Source organism: Eptatretus burgeri, chromosome 4 (genome assembly GCF_056783735.1).
Source record: "Eptatretus burgeri isolate ZD-2024b chromosome 4, Ebu_testis_v1, whole genome shotgun sequence".
Lineage (NCBI taxonomy): Eukaryota > Metazoa > Chordata > Myxini > Myxiniformes > Myxinidae > Eptatretus > Eptatretus burgeri.
In genome coordinates, this window is record NC_140964.1 from 303,479 (window position 1) to 320,310 (window position 16,832).

General features: G+C 47.6%; 1 protein-coding gene across 1 annotated transcript in view; it reads left to right on the plus strand.

The window, feature by feature from the left end:
• RSU1 (Ras suppressor protein 1) overlaps nucleotides 1–16,832 on the plus strand; it is a 39,099-nt gene that overhangs the window by 11,760 nt on the left and 10,507 nt on the right. The window contains exons 2-7 of the mRNA XM_085876599.1: nucleotides 6,889–6,939; nucleotides 8,485–8,605; nucleotides 9,052–9,170; nucleotides 9,907–9,989; nucleotides 10,468–10,582; nucleotides 10,981–11,113. Coding sequence (XP_085732725.1) covers nucleotides 6,889–6,939; nucleotides 8,485–8,605; nucleotides 9,052–9,170; nucleotides 9,907–9,989; nucleotides 10,468–10,582; nucleotides 10,981–11,113 — 622 coding nt within the window. The remainder of the gene's footprint in view (nucleotides 1–6,888; nucleotides 6,940–8,484; nucleotides 8,606–9,051; nucleotides 9,171–9,906; nucleotides 9,990–10,467; nucleotides 10,583–10,980; nucleotides 11,114–16,832) is intronic.

Sequence of the window (16,832 nt, forward strand, 5' to 3'; positions counted from 1 at the left end):
AGCGGGGGGTGGATCACGAGGGCATGAGTCACACTGGGTGCGGGGGGAGGGGGTGGGAAGGATAAAAGGGGAGATCCTTTCTTTGTTTGTGTGGGAGTCCCATGGTAGGGCCGAGTTCGTGGGCTGAGTTCGTGAAAGTCCCGTGGAAAGAGTTCGTGAGAGTCCCGTGGCAGAGTTCGTAAAGAGTCCCGTGTGCAGAGTTCGTGTGCTGAGTCCCGTGGGAGGAGTAAGCTTTTTGCTTCGGAGAGAGCAGTCGTTCAGCAGGCCATCGGGTCCTGCTTGGCTTGCTTGGCTTGAGGCCTTCAGAAGCTTTTTGCTTCGGCTGGCTCAGTGAGCTTCGGCTGCTGCTTTGTTTTGGAAGGAACTTGAGCCGGTTGTTCGGCTCGAGCTGCGAGTGGAGGCTTCTTCCTCTTCTTCCTCTTCTTCGTCTTCTTCTTGGTTCGTGGAGCTTTTCGTTCTCCATTTTGTTTCCCGGCTTGGTGCGACGCATCGGCCTCTTCTTGGAGTTGGATCCTCGGGGAAACGACGATCGACAGGAAGGATCGGCGCCTCGTCTCACCGGCACGTGTTGAGAAGCGCGGGAGGATTCGCTGGAGTTCGGGAAGGATCTCGGCGATTGGATCCAGCTCGCTCTCGCTGGAGCCTGGGTCCAGACAAGTTGAAGACCACACGAGGTGGAAAGGTTCGAGTCAAGCTGTGAGTTTCAGCTCACCTGTCCTCCGAGCTGGAGCCTGGATTAAAGGCCTCAGCCACCATTGTGTGTGTGTGTGTGTGTGTGTGTGTGTGTGTGTGTGTGTGTGTGTGTGCGTGCGTGCGTGCGTGCGTGCGTGCGTGCGTGCGTGCGTGCGTGCGTGCGTGCGTGCGTGCGTGCGTGCGTGCCGTCTAATAAGTAGGAACTGCTGTTAAGTGTAAACGACTACATAATAAGTAGACGGTTGTCGTTCTTTTGTCGTGCTTTTGTTACTTGTATAATTGCATACGTGTTTTGCCTTATTTATTTGCATACGTGTTTTATTATAATAAATGTCCTTGTGTGAATGTAAACCTGCTCGTTGCGTCCATTTCCTCATTGATTGAACATTTTGTGTGTTGGGAGTTAGAAAGCCGTTGGTTTGCCGTAATAGGGGGACATTTGGACCGACGGTTCTCGGCGATTTCGCCGCTCGGAATCGCGCACGGACAAGCTCGCCTCGGCGGTTTGTTCCGTACTAGTTTCGTCGAGGGTGGAATACCCCGGTAGTTGGATTACGTGGGTATTTAGGTAAATTGAAGATTGGCAATCGACCCTACCCCACGTGATCTGCCGATTGGCGTATTTTGGTTCTTGTACAAGGACCCGTCGCTCGGAGTTATCCGGGCGGCGATCTATATTCCGGGCGATCGGTTGGGCCAACTCAACTTGCAGCTCCGTTCAGAGCGGTCGGTTGGCGGCTGACCCCCCGGCCAGTAACAATATATATATATATATATATATATATATATATATATATATATATATATATATATATATATATATATATATATATATATATCGTAACGGTTGTAGAAATTCACAGAACACCATTCAGGTTCGCCGAAGATCAGTTATGTCGATAAGTGTGTGTCCAGATTAGATTTCCCCACTGATGTCTAATGGGATTTATTCGTGTGCTGGGCTGTGAACCTTTGAGGTAGTGTTATTCTTTCCTATCTTTATTTTAACCAACATCTCCACACCACCTTCGCCACAACCGCCAACATCTCCTCACCACCTTCGCCACAACCACCAACATCTCACCACCTTCGCCCCAACCGCCAACATCTCCTAACCACCTTCGCCACAACCGCCAACATCTCACCAGCATCGCCACGGCACCTCCATCTTTTTGCCAGCAACGGCATCCACAAACGAACAACGTTTCCGCCGCCAATCACGAAGACTCCCTCGGAGTGAAAGCCGGTGATTCCTACCACGTCCGCGTTTGACAGCAAGATCGGATCAGAATGACAAAAGGGGCGGAGCCAGCTGGGGGTGAAGGGTCGGAGGTGAAAGACCAAACACCACCCGAACCCGATAAAAGGCCAGGCTAATACGCCGATAAACCAGTTGAGTTGAGTCTGGAGTTCGGGGTTCGGATTGGAGTTTAGTTCGTTCGGGGTGGAGCTCTGGAGTCCGGAGTTCGGAGTTCGGAGTGGAGCTCAGAAGTCGGAGTGGAGCTCGGGAGTTCGGAGTGGAGTTCAGTTGAGGAGAGTCTGGAGTTCGGAGTACGGAGTGGAGCTCGGTTGTTGGAGTCGGGTGGAGTTTGGAGCCTGGAGTCCAGTCAAGCCTGCAGTGCCGTGCAGAGTTGTGGGTCGGTGGAGGCGGCAGCGAAGTCGCCAGCCGGAGAGAAGTCGTCAGCCAGCGACATAACGGTCCGAAGTTATCGGGCCCCGGGACGGTCCGAGCGACGCTGAGGAGTGAGCAGGCTCTTAAAAGAGTTCTTCTTCTTCTTCTTCTTCCTCTTCTTCTTCTTCTTCTTCTTCTTCTTCCGGCTGCTCCCGTTTGGGGTCTCCACAGCGGATCATCCGTATGATCCGCATAGTGATTTGGCACAGGTTTTACGCCGGATGCCCTTCCTGACGCAACCCTGGTCGGCTCTTACGACACAGGGATACGGTACACCTATTTTAACCGGGGCATACACCGGGCCCAGTACACTGGTACTCACTTCGCCGACCTTGGAAGGATGATAGGCTGAGTCAACCTCCTGGTGTATTAATTCAGTGGCCCAACGAGGCTTGAACTCAGGACCTTTTGGATCCCAAGCCGCTACCCTTACCACTACGCCAACACCAGGCTCTTAAAAGAGCATCAACTCCAAAAGAGCAAGGCCCGTTCGCAACTCTGAGGCGTCGTCGGCCAGGCCCGATCGACCAGGCCGCACGGCAAGGCCTGGACCAACCGAACTGCTGTTACACCAGCTGTCGTGTTGACGACGAGACATACGGAGGGTCGCTGACCGAAAGACCCATCGAGTCGTCTCCAGGGCGACAAGGTAACCTGCACGGTCTCGCGGAGCTCCTGCGGTCTTCACAGCTCCGAGGAACATTAAAGGCCTACGGGCCCCGTTCTCCCTTTTCTTTCCTGGGGTTTTTGCATGGAAGTCTGTGGCGCCTTGTCTGATAAGTAGAATTGTTGTTTAGTGCATGTATATAATAAAGAGACAACGGCTGTAGGTCTTTTTTCTCGTGTCTTGTCCCTTACCCCCATTCATTGTCTTGCTTGCATATGTGCATGTACAAATAAATGTCCGCATTGTTTGAATATTCACCTGCTCGTTGCATCCCTCCATTCAACTGCCATAATTGCGTTCGGAATAAACAGCTGGTTATTAATAGCCGATAAGATAATCGGGTCCAACGGGGCTTGGCGATAATAAACTGCTCGGCAATCGCAGACGAAAGAGCTGCTTAAAGCGGCTCGTTTCCGGACAGGTCCCGTTGAGGTACAACCTCTCGGTAGTCTGACCGTGTGAATAATTAGGTAAATCGACAATTCGGCGATCGACCCTGTAGCACGGGCAGAGCATTGACAAGGTTGTGGTGTGGTTAAAAACACACCCGAGCTGGATTTCGGCGTTGATCCAAAGCTGCGATTGGATTGCCACGGTCGGTGGGCGTGCCGCCGCGATTTGGTTAAAAGCGGTCGCCCGCACGGCGGAGTGGCGGAAATCCACAACAAGATATATATATATATATATATATATATATATATATATATATATATATATATATATATATATATATATATATATATATATATATATATATATATATATATATATATATACATACATATACATATACATATACATATACATATACATACATATACATACATACATACAAATATAAATATTGTTATGGCTGTGGAAATTCGCAATACACCATGAAGGTCCCCAGCTCAGTTATGACGCTAAGTTTATGTGCAGATAGGTCCCCACCATTATTTAAAGGGTTTTCTTCGTGTTCACCGGGCTGCAACCCTTTGAGATAGCCGTTTTTCTTTCGCTATCGTTATTTTGGCCCGACAGAGCACGATATGACCCTTTCAACCGCAAAAACCGTCCGAAAACGTCGAGCGAAGGCCCAGTGAAAAGAACTAGGATGACTCGCGAGTTTTCCCACCGTTTTTGCGCCGCCAAGGCTGGCACGAGAAGCGGCGAGGAGCTCGCTCGTGATTGGTGGACACGGGCGTGAGGCGGTCGGAGTGAGGGCACACCCCTTTTCGAGAAGCTTCTCGAAGGGAGGCGGAGCCGAAAAGGGGGAGGAGCGAAGGGGCGGAGCCCCGCGATATATAAGGCGGACCGCACGCGGGCTCGTCCTCTCTCTTCGTCGTCGGGGTCGAGCTCTCTACTCTTGGCGGTTCAGGCAGCTCGTGTTCAGTTCAGTTCGTGGTGGCTGCTCGTCGAGCTCGCAGCTCGTGTTCAGTTCAGTTCGTGGTGGTTCTTCTCCTTCGAGCAGCTCGTTCGTGAGCTCGGGCTTCTTCTTTTATTGGGACACGGACGGGAGGCGCCGCTTTGCCAGCTCGGGCGCGCAAGCCTGTGCACACTAGAGGAGAGTGCTGGAGAGAGCTTGCCGACCGTCGCACCACGAGGGTGCAGGTAACCAGCGTCGGTCTCGTGTGCCCATTCGGTCATCCATGGCCCACGGCCATAAAGGTTTACGAACCCCGTCTACCCCCTTGCCTATGAGGGAGTCATTTCTTTTGTTCTGTGTGAATGATGTGGTGCCGTGTCCGTAAGTAGAACCTGTTTAAGTGACTGTACACTATAAGCATATTCGGTGGTATTGCTTTCGTTTCCATGCTTTTTCTGTATATGGCATGACTGCCTTGGCTGTACATACGTGCTGTATAAATAAATGTGCTTTGTTTGAATGTATCCCGTTCGTCGTGTCCTATTTCCCCTTTGAAAGTGTCATCTTGCATCGTAGAATGAGTAGTGGGTTTTGAACACCCGAGTGAAGAAGAATCACTGAACCGTCGAGGTTGGCGATAACACCGCTCGGTTGTCCCTGAAGCACGGAACGAACCGCTTAAGCGGTTCGTGTCCGAAGCCGACCTGCGGCGTGGTGCAACCCCTCGGTAGGTTACCCGTGCGGGTATTTAGGTATATCGACATTTGGCGATTCACCCTATTTCACGTGGGTAGAATGCGGACTGGGTTGTGGTGAGGTTAAAGCCCCACCCGTGACTGGCTCCTGGCGGTAGTTCCAGGAGGGTCACGACTGAATTGTCCGTCCGGTGGGCGACGTGGCTGCGATTGGAGTTACGCAACCGATCGCACGCCAGGCGGGCCAGAATTCGTAACAATATACATACATACATACATATATAAATATACATACATACTTGTATAAATATACATACATACATACATATCTATGTAATTCCACTTCGCATTGAATCGAATAAACAATTCATTCACGGATTCCTTATATAACGAACGTGTCACTGGACGTCCCATTCACTCCGCTATCCATTCTAATATTGTACTGTATACTTCTACAGTTAGTCACACGTAATCCAATATTGTAGAACTGATTATAACTTGAACAGTTTAATCATATCGGCACCTTGAGAGAACCAGAATAAAGTTCCCTTTGTGGTATTTTCTTTGTGGTACGTGGTATTTCCTATTTTCTTTGTCGTACGTTTGGAGCACTCCTGGGGGGCGTGGAGCGAGCCGTGCTCCTGGGGGGGAGGGGCGGAGGTGAAGCCAGCTGCGCTCCCAGGGGGGGGGCAGAGGTGAAGCGAGCTGCGCTCCCAGGCGGCGTGTGGAGCGCTCCCGGGGGGGGGGGCGTGTGGAGCAAGCCGCACTCCTGGCCGACATGTGGAGTGATCTGTGCTCCCGCGGGGCGTGGGGAGCGAGCAGCGCTCCTGGGAGACATGTGGATTGATCTGCGCTCCCGGGGGGCGTGTGGAGCGAGCAGCGCTCCTGGGGGGGGGGGTGGGCGTGTGGAACGAGCCACGCTCTCTGGGGGGGGGGTGGGGGCGTGTGGAGCGAGCCGCACCCTCAGGGCTTGTGTGCGCCGCATCATTTGTCCTGGATGCCAGTACAGTGGTTCCTGTTGTTGCTTGATCAGGATCAGCACATTTTGGAGAGCGATATGTTTTGACATTAATTTGACCGCGATACATTGCTTCGAATCACTTACAGGATGGCACATACGTAGCACACTTACCTTTGTGTTGTATAGTCTGGGTTTGATTCCCAACCTGATTAAGAACTGTCAGGTTTGTGCTTCACGGCGACGCTGTTCCATCACAAGGTGGATCGTATGGAGGGACCCCACACCTTAGGAATAAACAAATGTGTGGAAATAGAACGGAATTTTAAAAGCCTGAACGATAACATTGCTATTTTTGATACACTCGATATTAATCATGGACTTTTTATTTTTGCTTTAATTGCTTTGTGTCGTTAATTGTCAATGAAAAGCACATTCCGTCATCATTCATTATCGAGCCCTTTCTTCCTTTTCTTCACAAAAGCATTTGTAAAATTGTTGTCACTTTTTAACTCTCTCTCAGTGTTCATTCCCCTTTGGCGAGATCAAACTATGGTAATCAAAATAGTGTGTGTGTGTGTGTGTGTGTGTGTGTGTGTGTGTGTGTGTGTGTGTGTGTGTGTGTGTGTGTGTGCGTGTGTGTGCGTGTGTGTGCGTGCGTGCGTGCGTGCGTGCGTGCAGTGCAGGCCCATGGTGCTGTGAGCATGTTAAATTTAACCAGCTTGTAACATGTACTACCTATAAAATAATGTTTGTTTTACGAATGTCTGTTTAAAATTCACGGCTTCTCATCATACCCCAGTGAGTGGACTCAACAAGCTACAATTTGGATGACCCTCTGTTTTTGTTTATTTACAGTCACTCTATCCCATCTGACTCAACTTGTTCTGAGCCACAACAAGTTGCAGGGTAAGTCGTTCTGTGATTGTAGCTGTGAATTCAGCAGATCGGTGGTGTGAAAATGTTCGATCCTGGTTGTGTGTGTGTCAGTCGGTCGGTCGTTTGTTCATACCCTTTCTGCATTCATTTCTTCTGTGGGACTTGAACTGGATATCCATCTCATCGACCTTTGTCAGCCTTTAGATTGAAATGATGGTGTTGTAAGTCCAAGTTTATGAATCTAAAGTCAAGGTGAAAGCACGTTGATTTGTCTGCTACGAGCTTTGTTGAAATAACCCTGTTGTGGAATTTTACTGCTGTCCTTTGGAAGTTCAGCAAAGGAAGATGTTCAACGTTCAGCTGAATTTGCTGGATTCGTGACTTCAGAAGCCACGTTTGTGATCGTGATGCTGCTCGATGCCTAGATCAGCGGCACAGCTTTGTCACTTCTGCGTTTTGCTCGTCCTGAAATGCTAAAAGCAATATATAATGTGGTGTGTAAGAATGTCTTGTCTGCCACCTGTCTGGTGTGAAAAGAAACTAAATAATTATATTGATGTGTAATGCGTGCCATTTTTCTCAGCAGCAACCCCATCCTGGTTCCACTTCCAAAATTCAGGCTTTCTACCCACCCACCCACATTTCACCACCATCTTGTATCATCCATCCCTTCCCCCAATCTTTTATACCCAAATTATAACTACCAAGCTCAACCATCATAATGGCAGGTTACTGTGTTTCTTCTGTCTTTCTCTCTTTCTGTCTTTCTCTCTCTCTCTCTCTCTCTCTCTCTCTCTCTCTCTCTCTCTCTCTCTCTCTCTCTCTCTCTCTCTCTCTCTCTCTCTCTCTCTCTCTCTCTCTCTGGATTAGCTCGTTCCCTTGCTTGTTTTATCCAACCGTGGCCCCACTGTTACTCCGTTGCCTTTTGACCCTCTGTCACCCCGCTCTTCCACGAGTCTAGATTTTGTGACCGAAAGAAGCGTAGCTGGAATGTGAGAAGAGCCGGCAGGGGATGGCCTAGATTCCGAGAAGTAGGCACACTCACCTCTGAGCTGTCTAGCATGGGTTGGAATCCCGACCCAGCTATAAACTGTCATCCTGGTGTTTCACAGGCAGGGTGATTCATCAATGTGTGTACCATCCCTCGGATGGACGTTAAACTGGGTGTCCGGTCTGCCGACATTACTTGGTGGATGTTAATGATCCCACAGTGTGTTTTGTGAAGAGTAGGCGAGCTGTTGGCGGCACCATAGCCAGCTTACAAATTCATGCCCCAACTACAACTGATAGGGCAATGGCGAACCACCCAGTGTAACCCATGCTGAGAAAGCTGCTTCGACAGCACCGGCACTCTGCAACAGAACATAGTACATCAGAATTGGAATGTGCGACCTGCTCTTCCCGGCCTACTGGATTGTGTCAGTACACCGGTGAATGTGAATTGTGCTGCTGATTGTCATTTTGATTGACTGCAGCTGTGTTGTGATCAACGTTTTTATTCTTCACAGAAACTGGGTAACAAATTTGTAATTTTGACATTTTCTTATTCTCACTTTGCATGTTTGCTTCTGACAGCTGTTACTGCTAACATTGCTGAGCTTTGCAACTTGGAGGTACTCAACTTCTTCAACAACCAGATCGAGGATCTACCAACGCAGATCAGCAACCTGCAGAAACTAAAACACCTGAACCTTGGGTGGGAATAAATCCACCCGCCTACACGTTATTGCCCGATCACTTGTGGTTAATACAATCATCCGCATGTTGTGGTATAGCCATCTTTTTTGTGGGTTATGATGATGTAAACATTCAACTTGCTTCATCAATTTTCTGGCCATCGTTCCAATGTCCTCTTCCATGAAGACACAACTGCTTGCAGAACATCATTGATGGACACGGTCCAGAATTGTTCACAACACAATCAGCAACAGACGTGCTCTGTACAACAAAATCACAAACCTTTATGATACTGTATATAAGCACTTTTTAGACTTGGACGTCACAGACATCAGATGTTCCTGTAAGCAGATCTTTGTTTGAATTTGGGGTTTGCTATGATCCATATTTCAGCTCCTTTGTGCTGTGGTACCTTGTTGTCCTCTGGTGCCCCCAGTGACTGCACCTTTGCCTTGATTTTCGCAGCATGAATCGCTTGAACGCTCTGCCTCGTGGCTTCGGCTCTTTCCCAGCACTGGAGGTTCTTGATCTCACTTACAACAATTTGAATGAACAAAGCCTACCAGGGAACTTCTTTTATCTGAGTAAGCTTTGGTCATGTATATATATATATATATATATATATATATATATATATATATATATATATATATATATATATATATATATATATATATATATATATATATATATATATATATATATATATATGTATGTATATATATACACACACATACTATACATACATACACATATTTGTAGAGTTCACTTCTAATGTTGTGCCTCTTAAATCCTTTTCTAATATTAATAAAATGGTCATTGTACAGGGAATATTTGATTCCATTCGCTTTGCTTAAATAGGGCCGGCAGGACAGCTTTGAGGTATGCTCACTCATCTTTGAACTATTCTTCCTGGATTTGAATCTCAGTCTAGCTATGAACTGTCTGTCATCCTGGTGTTCGCAGACAGGGTGATACGTCAATGTGTGCGCCGTCCTTCAGATGGACGTTAACCTGGGCGTCGCGTCTGTCGGCATCAGTTGGTGGTAGATGTTAAAGATACCAGGGTACCTTTTGAAAGAGGAGGCAAGTTCTTGCCGGCAAACTGAACAAACCCTAAATTCCTGCTTTAACCTCCTACAGGGGGCACTGCATCAGTTGCACAGCCACGTCCCCTGTGAATGACGCTACCTGCAGCCATTTGCTGCGTACAAAAGAAACTCAGCTTAAACAAGGTGTTTATGAACGAGCTGATCATGAATCGTTCTGTTAGTGGTGTTTATGATGAATAATTTTTCTTCTTATTTTTGTTTTGAACAGCCACCCTACGAGCACTCTACATCAGCGACAACGACTTTGAAACGATTCCAGCAGACATTGCTAAACTCACCAAGCTGCAGATCGTATGACATTTTGAATCTCGTTTCCAAGCACACTTTTGTTCCGAATGTTTCCTTTTCTTTGTATTTGATGCATCACTGGCTCGTCTCCAGATTTCCTTTGACTTTTTTGAGACTCTCAATGAGCCGTAGACTCTGTATTAAAAAGAAGTGTTTTGTGGTGGAGGACGTGTGTGGGGTAACAGGCCTGTTTTTGATGAACACGTTGGAACAATTGGTTTTCTGGTAACTACCATGTAATCATAACAAGATGGTATGAGATTAGAGTTGGCATTTGGTTTATTATTTTGATGAGTTGGCTCTGTTAAATGCTTGGGGTGCAGTGTGCTGGAATATGTCCTTTGGAAAGCTTGAAAGACAATTTTCCAACTGTATGTAAATTCAGAGCAGGCCCAGTGGAGCAAATTTTGAATCTTGTAAAATATCAGTGGAAGTTCTGAATGCAATGCCCTTTTGCCTTCTTGACCCCTCTGCCCCATAGCTGAGTGTCAGAGACAATGACCTCATGTCCTTACCCAAGGAGATCGGTGAGCTGACTCATCTTAAAGAGTTGCACGTCCAAGGGAACCGCCTCACGGTACTGCCTCCTGAGCTAGGTGCGTCCAAAACCTACGTAGTTCCAAACTTCGAGGATAGGTAATGAAAGTTTACCCCCATGAGTGATTTAAAATATGGACGTTTGTGGGTAGTTGCATTTGGTTGTGACTGTGCTCGAGTTGCTGGTGAGATTTGCTTTGTGCAATTAAGTGAAATCAGATGAAGAAGACATTACACTTTTCCATGTATATTATAGTGTACTGTATGTTGCTATACTGATGAGCTGGTTAACTTGAACGGTTAAACGGTTCGCTAATAAGATTAAAACTGAGCCTGGCAGTGCAGCATGGTGAGCTGTGCCCTGATAATTAATAAATAAATAATAATGTGGTGATGATGACAGCAGTTGTTGAATCATTGTGACTCGCCTATATCGGTCATTCTACCTCAACCACAGGTGCGCTCGATCTCATTGGGCCTAAACAGGTGTTCAAGGCAGAGAACAATCCATGGGTGGCACCGATTGCTGACCAGTTTCAACTCGGGATATCGCACGTCTTCGACTACGTCCGCTCTGACGTTTACAAATTGTGAGTAATTATTAAAGACTGAGAGGTGTGCACTCATCATTTAGGGGCCATTGAATAGCTTAGATAGTGGAGGCTTTGTAATTCGAATAATTTTGTTTCAGTGAGCATAAGGAGAGAGAAGGAAGCACGGCTTTTTAATATCTGGAAGTTGTACCTTTCCATCTGCCATTACAACTGCCCTTGGTTTCTACAGACACTGCATCAAGGGCAAGGACATGAAGATGCATTGAATGTGGGATTCTAACCTTAACCATCAAATGCCATCCAACAACTAAAAACATTCTCGTTCGAGCTATCTTCAGAGCTGAGATCGCTAAGATTTTCCTTTTTTAATTGAAACCACCATAGCTCTGCCAGTCTTACTAACACATCATGGTGGGGTTTTGTGACTTGCTGGATCTTTGTGGAGAATCAGGGTATTGCCTGTACAACAGACCAATTTGGTGCAAAACTGGGAGACAGTCAGTGCAACTTGTTCCAAATGGAATTTGAAATGCAGGCTTGAAATAATTGCCATTGTTTATTGGGAATGGACCATTCCCTTCAGTGTTTATCACTTATGCCTGAAAAGGATTGGCAATTGTGCTCCCTCGACCCTCCATTTGAGATATTGGGATTTCATTTTTAAAACCATGATGAGAATCACTTTCGAGTTTTGACCTTGTTTGATCTCATGAATGTTGGTACCACTTTCATTTAGAGTACTTTGACTTGGTCTATAAGGCTTGTTTGTGGAAGAGCAAAAGGACAGAGGGTAAGGCCAGCACTCTGACAATGTGGCAAAGCGGCTTTTCATGAGCCTTTACCATTTCGTTTATGACACTCATGAGGAAGTGTGATAAACTTCTCATTTATTTTACTTAGAAGTATGATGCAATTTTCCAAATGACATTATCAGGAGAATCCATTTGCTTACACATTTTATGAATTGATTAGATAAATGAAGTACTCATCCTTAGAGCCAGGTAATTCCCCTTAGCATTTGGCCTGTTTTAGTGGGACTTGTAATACCACGTCCTGACGCTGTGCCATAAGGAGTGTGATATTTGATGCATGGAGAGAATTGCGTCCTCCCCTCATCCACCCTCAATCCCTGGGACCAATTCCCCCCCCCCCACTCCTCCGAGTCCCTCGAGCTGGAGAGTTCATAAACCACCTTACGCCATGCAGTCTTGAGAATGCATTGTTTACAGTGTTTATTACACCACCTTATTTAACACATTAAATTAGTTATTCGTGCTTGTTGTTTGTTTCCTTTATGACGTCCTTAAAAACAGAAAGCTTCCTATTTGGAATGATTTTCAATTTTGTTTGACTATCAGACAAACTAAAAAGATTATCTTACTTCTCTATGCACATGCATAATTGGGACGATATCCCATAAAATTTGCCAAATCCAGAGCCAAAGTACTGCGAAACTACAGATTCTTGTTCCGATTTATGTTCTATGGTGTCCAAAATACAAAATTCAATTGAAATTAACTAGTTCCTCAATCATAGACTGATGTCTGTGGACAGAGTGGTCAAACAAATTGCTTAAACCCTTCAAGGACCAAAGGATACATATATCCCAAAACTTTAAGGTGGGTATATCTCTGATATTTTCACTGAAATTTTAGATTATTTTGTGTTTGTACATTGGAAAACATTGTCGTTAACCCTGTGTAAGAGCTTGTTGTCAGTTCCATAATTGTTTGTTGTTGTTGATTTGAAAAACTTGTATTTTTTTTTGTCATGCACCCTCTTGAAATTTAATTTAAAAACATTTAAGTTAGCTAAACTAATAATAAAATTGAACTTTTATCTGAAAATTACTTTAGAGATGCTTGTGGTTCTCAAAGGGTTAACCCTGCTTTGCGCTTTGTGTATCGGAGGTCAGGTCAGGTATGGGAGCATGTGCCAGAACAGCGCGTCGCTGCGTCCACTTTCCGCCGGTACTCCAGGGGCCTCCGTCTGGCCATCCCCCAGGCAGATGCCAGGCCCATCCCCATCTCCTTGAGATGATGGTCAACCTGCTGCAACCACGAGGCATGTGGTCGGCCCACTGGCCTCCTCCACTCATGAGACTCCCTCGCTGAGAGATTCTGGTGAGCAGGATCAGCGTCAGGAAAACGAGCCACATGTCCATACAGCCGCAACTGACGCTCACGGACTATGCAGGTAACAAATCTCATCCGAGTTTCTCTCAGCAACCGCTCGTTGGACACAAAATCCGACCAGCGATAGCCAAGGATTCTCCGAAGAGACCTGGTACCAAAGGAATTAAGTCTCCGTCTCAGATCCTTGGTCAGAGTCCAAGTCTCGCATCCATAGAGCAAGACTGGAAGTACCAAGGACCTGAAGATTCGGACTTTCGTCCTCCCGCACAGGTACCGGCAGCGCCACACCCCATGATCCAGTGAATCCATGACTCCCCAGGCCCGACCCAGACGTCTATTGACCTCTGACTCGCAGCTAGCAGAGACATGAATATCACTGCCAAGGTAAGTGAATCTCTCCACGATCTCAACATCCTCACCACAAACAGACACAGACAGGACAGCAGCATCCAAGATGTCACCGAAAGCCTGGATCTTAGTTTTGACCCAAGAAACCCGTAATCCCAGCGGCTCCGACTCCTCATTCAGCACCTCGAGGGCCCCCAAAAGGATGTCTAAAGTCTCCGCAAAGATGACTGCATCATCTGCAAAGTCAAGGTCCGAGATCTTGACATTCCCAAACGATGCACTGCAGCTAGATCTCTCCGACATCCTCCCTAAAATCCAGTCCATACAAGTGCTGAAAAGTGTGGGGGCCAGTACACACCCCTGACGAACTCCAGTAACAACTGGAAATAAGTCAGAGATGGTACCACCACACTACACAGCACTCTCAGTACCAGAGTAGAGTTCAGACATCAGATCGATCAGTTTTGGTGGCACCCCACGAAGACCAAGAATTCTCCAGAGGACATCCCGATTCACTGAATCGAACGCTTTACAGAGATCAACAAAGGCTGCAAGCAGCCCCTGCCGAAACTCTCATCTGCGTTCGGTGAGGACACGAAGGGCAAGGATACGGTCAATCGTTGACCTCTTTGGTGTAAAGCCTGACTGCTCTGGACGCTGGTGCTCAAGCAGATGGTGGCGAACCCTATCAATAATTATCCGAGCAAAGACCTTGCCCGGCACTGAGAGCAGCGTCACCCCTCGGTAGTTGTTGCAGTCTTAGCGATCACCCTTCCCTTTCCAGAGAGGGACAACAAGGCCCCTCTTCCAATCAGTTGGGATGATGCCTGTGTTCCAGGCAGAGCACAAAACTGCAACTAACATGCAACGACACGAGTGCAGCATTTCCACCAGCCTTGAGAAGTTCAGCATGGATGCCACAGATCCCTGGAGCTTTGCCCCGTTTCAACTGGTTCACCGCAGCCCATGTTTCCACAAGCAAAGGTGGACCACAGTTGATTTGAGGGTCAGCAACAGGGATTGTAACACCCTTGACGTCCAACTCGACAGCTGGGGGATCAGCGTGGTACAACTGCTCAAAGTAACCGGCCCAGCGGGCCTTCACTTCAGACTCCTCTGTCAAGAGCCTACCACTCTCCGCTCGAACTGTAGTGCTCCGAGGGATGGGCTTGGATGAACGCAATGCGCGAATTCCCCTGTAAGCGGGACGAGAATCACCTGTCCACAGGTGATGCTCTACCCCCTCACAGATTCCTCGCACATAGGCCTCCTTGTCCACCCTCAGTGCACGTACAGTTTTACGCCTCAGCTCCCTGAACAGTTCAGCTCTGCCATTCAGCCTGGCCCTGCGACTCTGGTCAATGGTATCCAGTGTCCCTTGAGAGACAAAATTCTTCTTTGCCCTGCGGTGAGCTCCAAGACATCCACCGGCAACATCAAGGACGGTGGTCTTGAAGGCACTCCACAACTCTTCAGGACCCCCCAAAGCACCCAGACCCCCCAAGTGTCCACTCAGCCTGTCCGCAAACTCCTCAGCTACTCTCTCATCCCTGAGCTTGCCAACATCCAGCCTAGGCTGGGATGGTACCATTCTCCAGGATTTAAGGTGCAGCTTTAGAGTTGCTACAACAAGCCTGTAGTCAGTATTGAGGAACTGAGCACTCCGGTAGACCCTGCAGTTCTGGATCATCCTCCAACGACCGTCAATGAGGACATGGTCAATCTCCTTTGCCACACCGCCAGCGTTGGAATACCAAGTCCAGCGATGAGCTTGTGGGCGCTGAAACCATGAACCAGCCACCCTAAGTCCATGACTTCTTGCAAAGTCAAGGAACTTAGTGCTATTCTGGTTCATAGTTCCTGACCCATGGGGACCAACACACACCTCATAACCATCCCTATCAGTTCCAGTCGATGCATTGAAATCCCCCAAGACTAGAAGTGTATCTCGTCTGGGGCACTGATCAACCACAGACTCGAGCATGGCGTAGAATGCATCCTTCACGGTGAGATCACTCGCCTCAGTCGGAGCATAAACAGAGACCAGGGAAATGACACCTAAGGAGTGACGAATCCTTAATCTCATAATACGCTCATTGACCGGTGTTACCTCAATTGTCATTGGGGTCAGCTTATTGGACACAGCTACAGCAACTCCTTGGGTATGGTAATCATCAGAGCGACCAGACCAATAGTAGGTGTAACCACCCACCATTATCTCGCCGCAATCCGGTCTCCGAACCTCAGAGAGAGCTGCAATCCCGATGTCCAAACGCTTGAGCTCAGATGATAACAGAGACAGGTGATCATCCTCTCTTAGGGATAGGACATTCCAGGCACCCACCCGAAGGGACCGCCTCAGGTTAACCCAAGGAGACCGCCGTCTGGTGGACGACACCTCAGCACCACTCCGACACACTCTCCCGCAATCTGACCCAGGGATGTTACCCCGTGGTTTCCCTCCTATCATCAAAGATCGGGGGTCCCGAAGGCTTTGCCCCAATCCCGTCATCCGGTGAGCTGCCCTGCGAAGGGAAGCTGCACAGGAGGAACTCCCACGGAGCGGGTTTTCAGATTTTTTTGTGTTTTTGCGTTTTGCGGAATGATGGGTTTTACGGTGGCCGGAGTGCAAATCCTACCACCAACCTCCTAATAAGAAGTGACCCAACTGCAGGAGGACGTCCGCAGACACAGTTGGGCACTAGATATGGATGGCCGTTGGCTCACAAAGAGCTCCTCCGCCTTTTGACAGGTTTTGTTTTTAATCCTGCTGGGTGTCCATATCCAAACACCCTCCTCACCAGAAAACCTGGTGGGGGAGACGGTTTAGTCGCCGACAACCCGCCCATGGAACAGGTTAGTACAGGTTTACATGGTACCTGTAGCAGGTCACAGATCGAACCTGACCTGACATGACCATGGGAGGGCAGACCACAAAAACGGTCAACATTTAATCATGCTGAGATTATCTTGGTAATATGGTTTTGAATAAATTTCAAATTTCCTTAAATTGCCTTTGACACACAGTTTTTATCTACATTTTTGCAGGTATTGAAAATAATGGGGTAATTTAATATCGAGCAGTGCATCTTTATTCAATGACACGTACATTGAAACAAGTCATCGAAAAGAGTGCAGAGTTTCAGAGAGAATATCCAGGCAATAGTGTCCCTGCTGTGGCAACAGTGGCAACAAAACAATAAAGCAATAATGCAAGATATGAATGATCCTGTCTCATTACAAAACGTGAATATGGTGTGTTTTGGATGTCG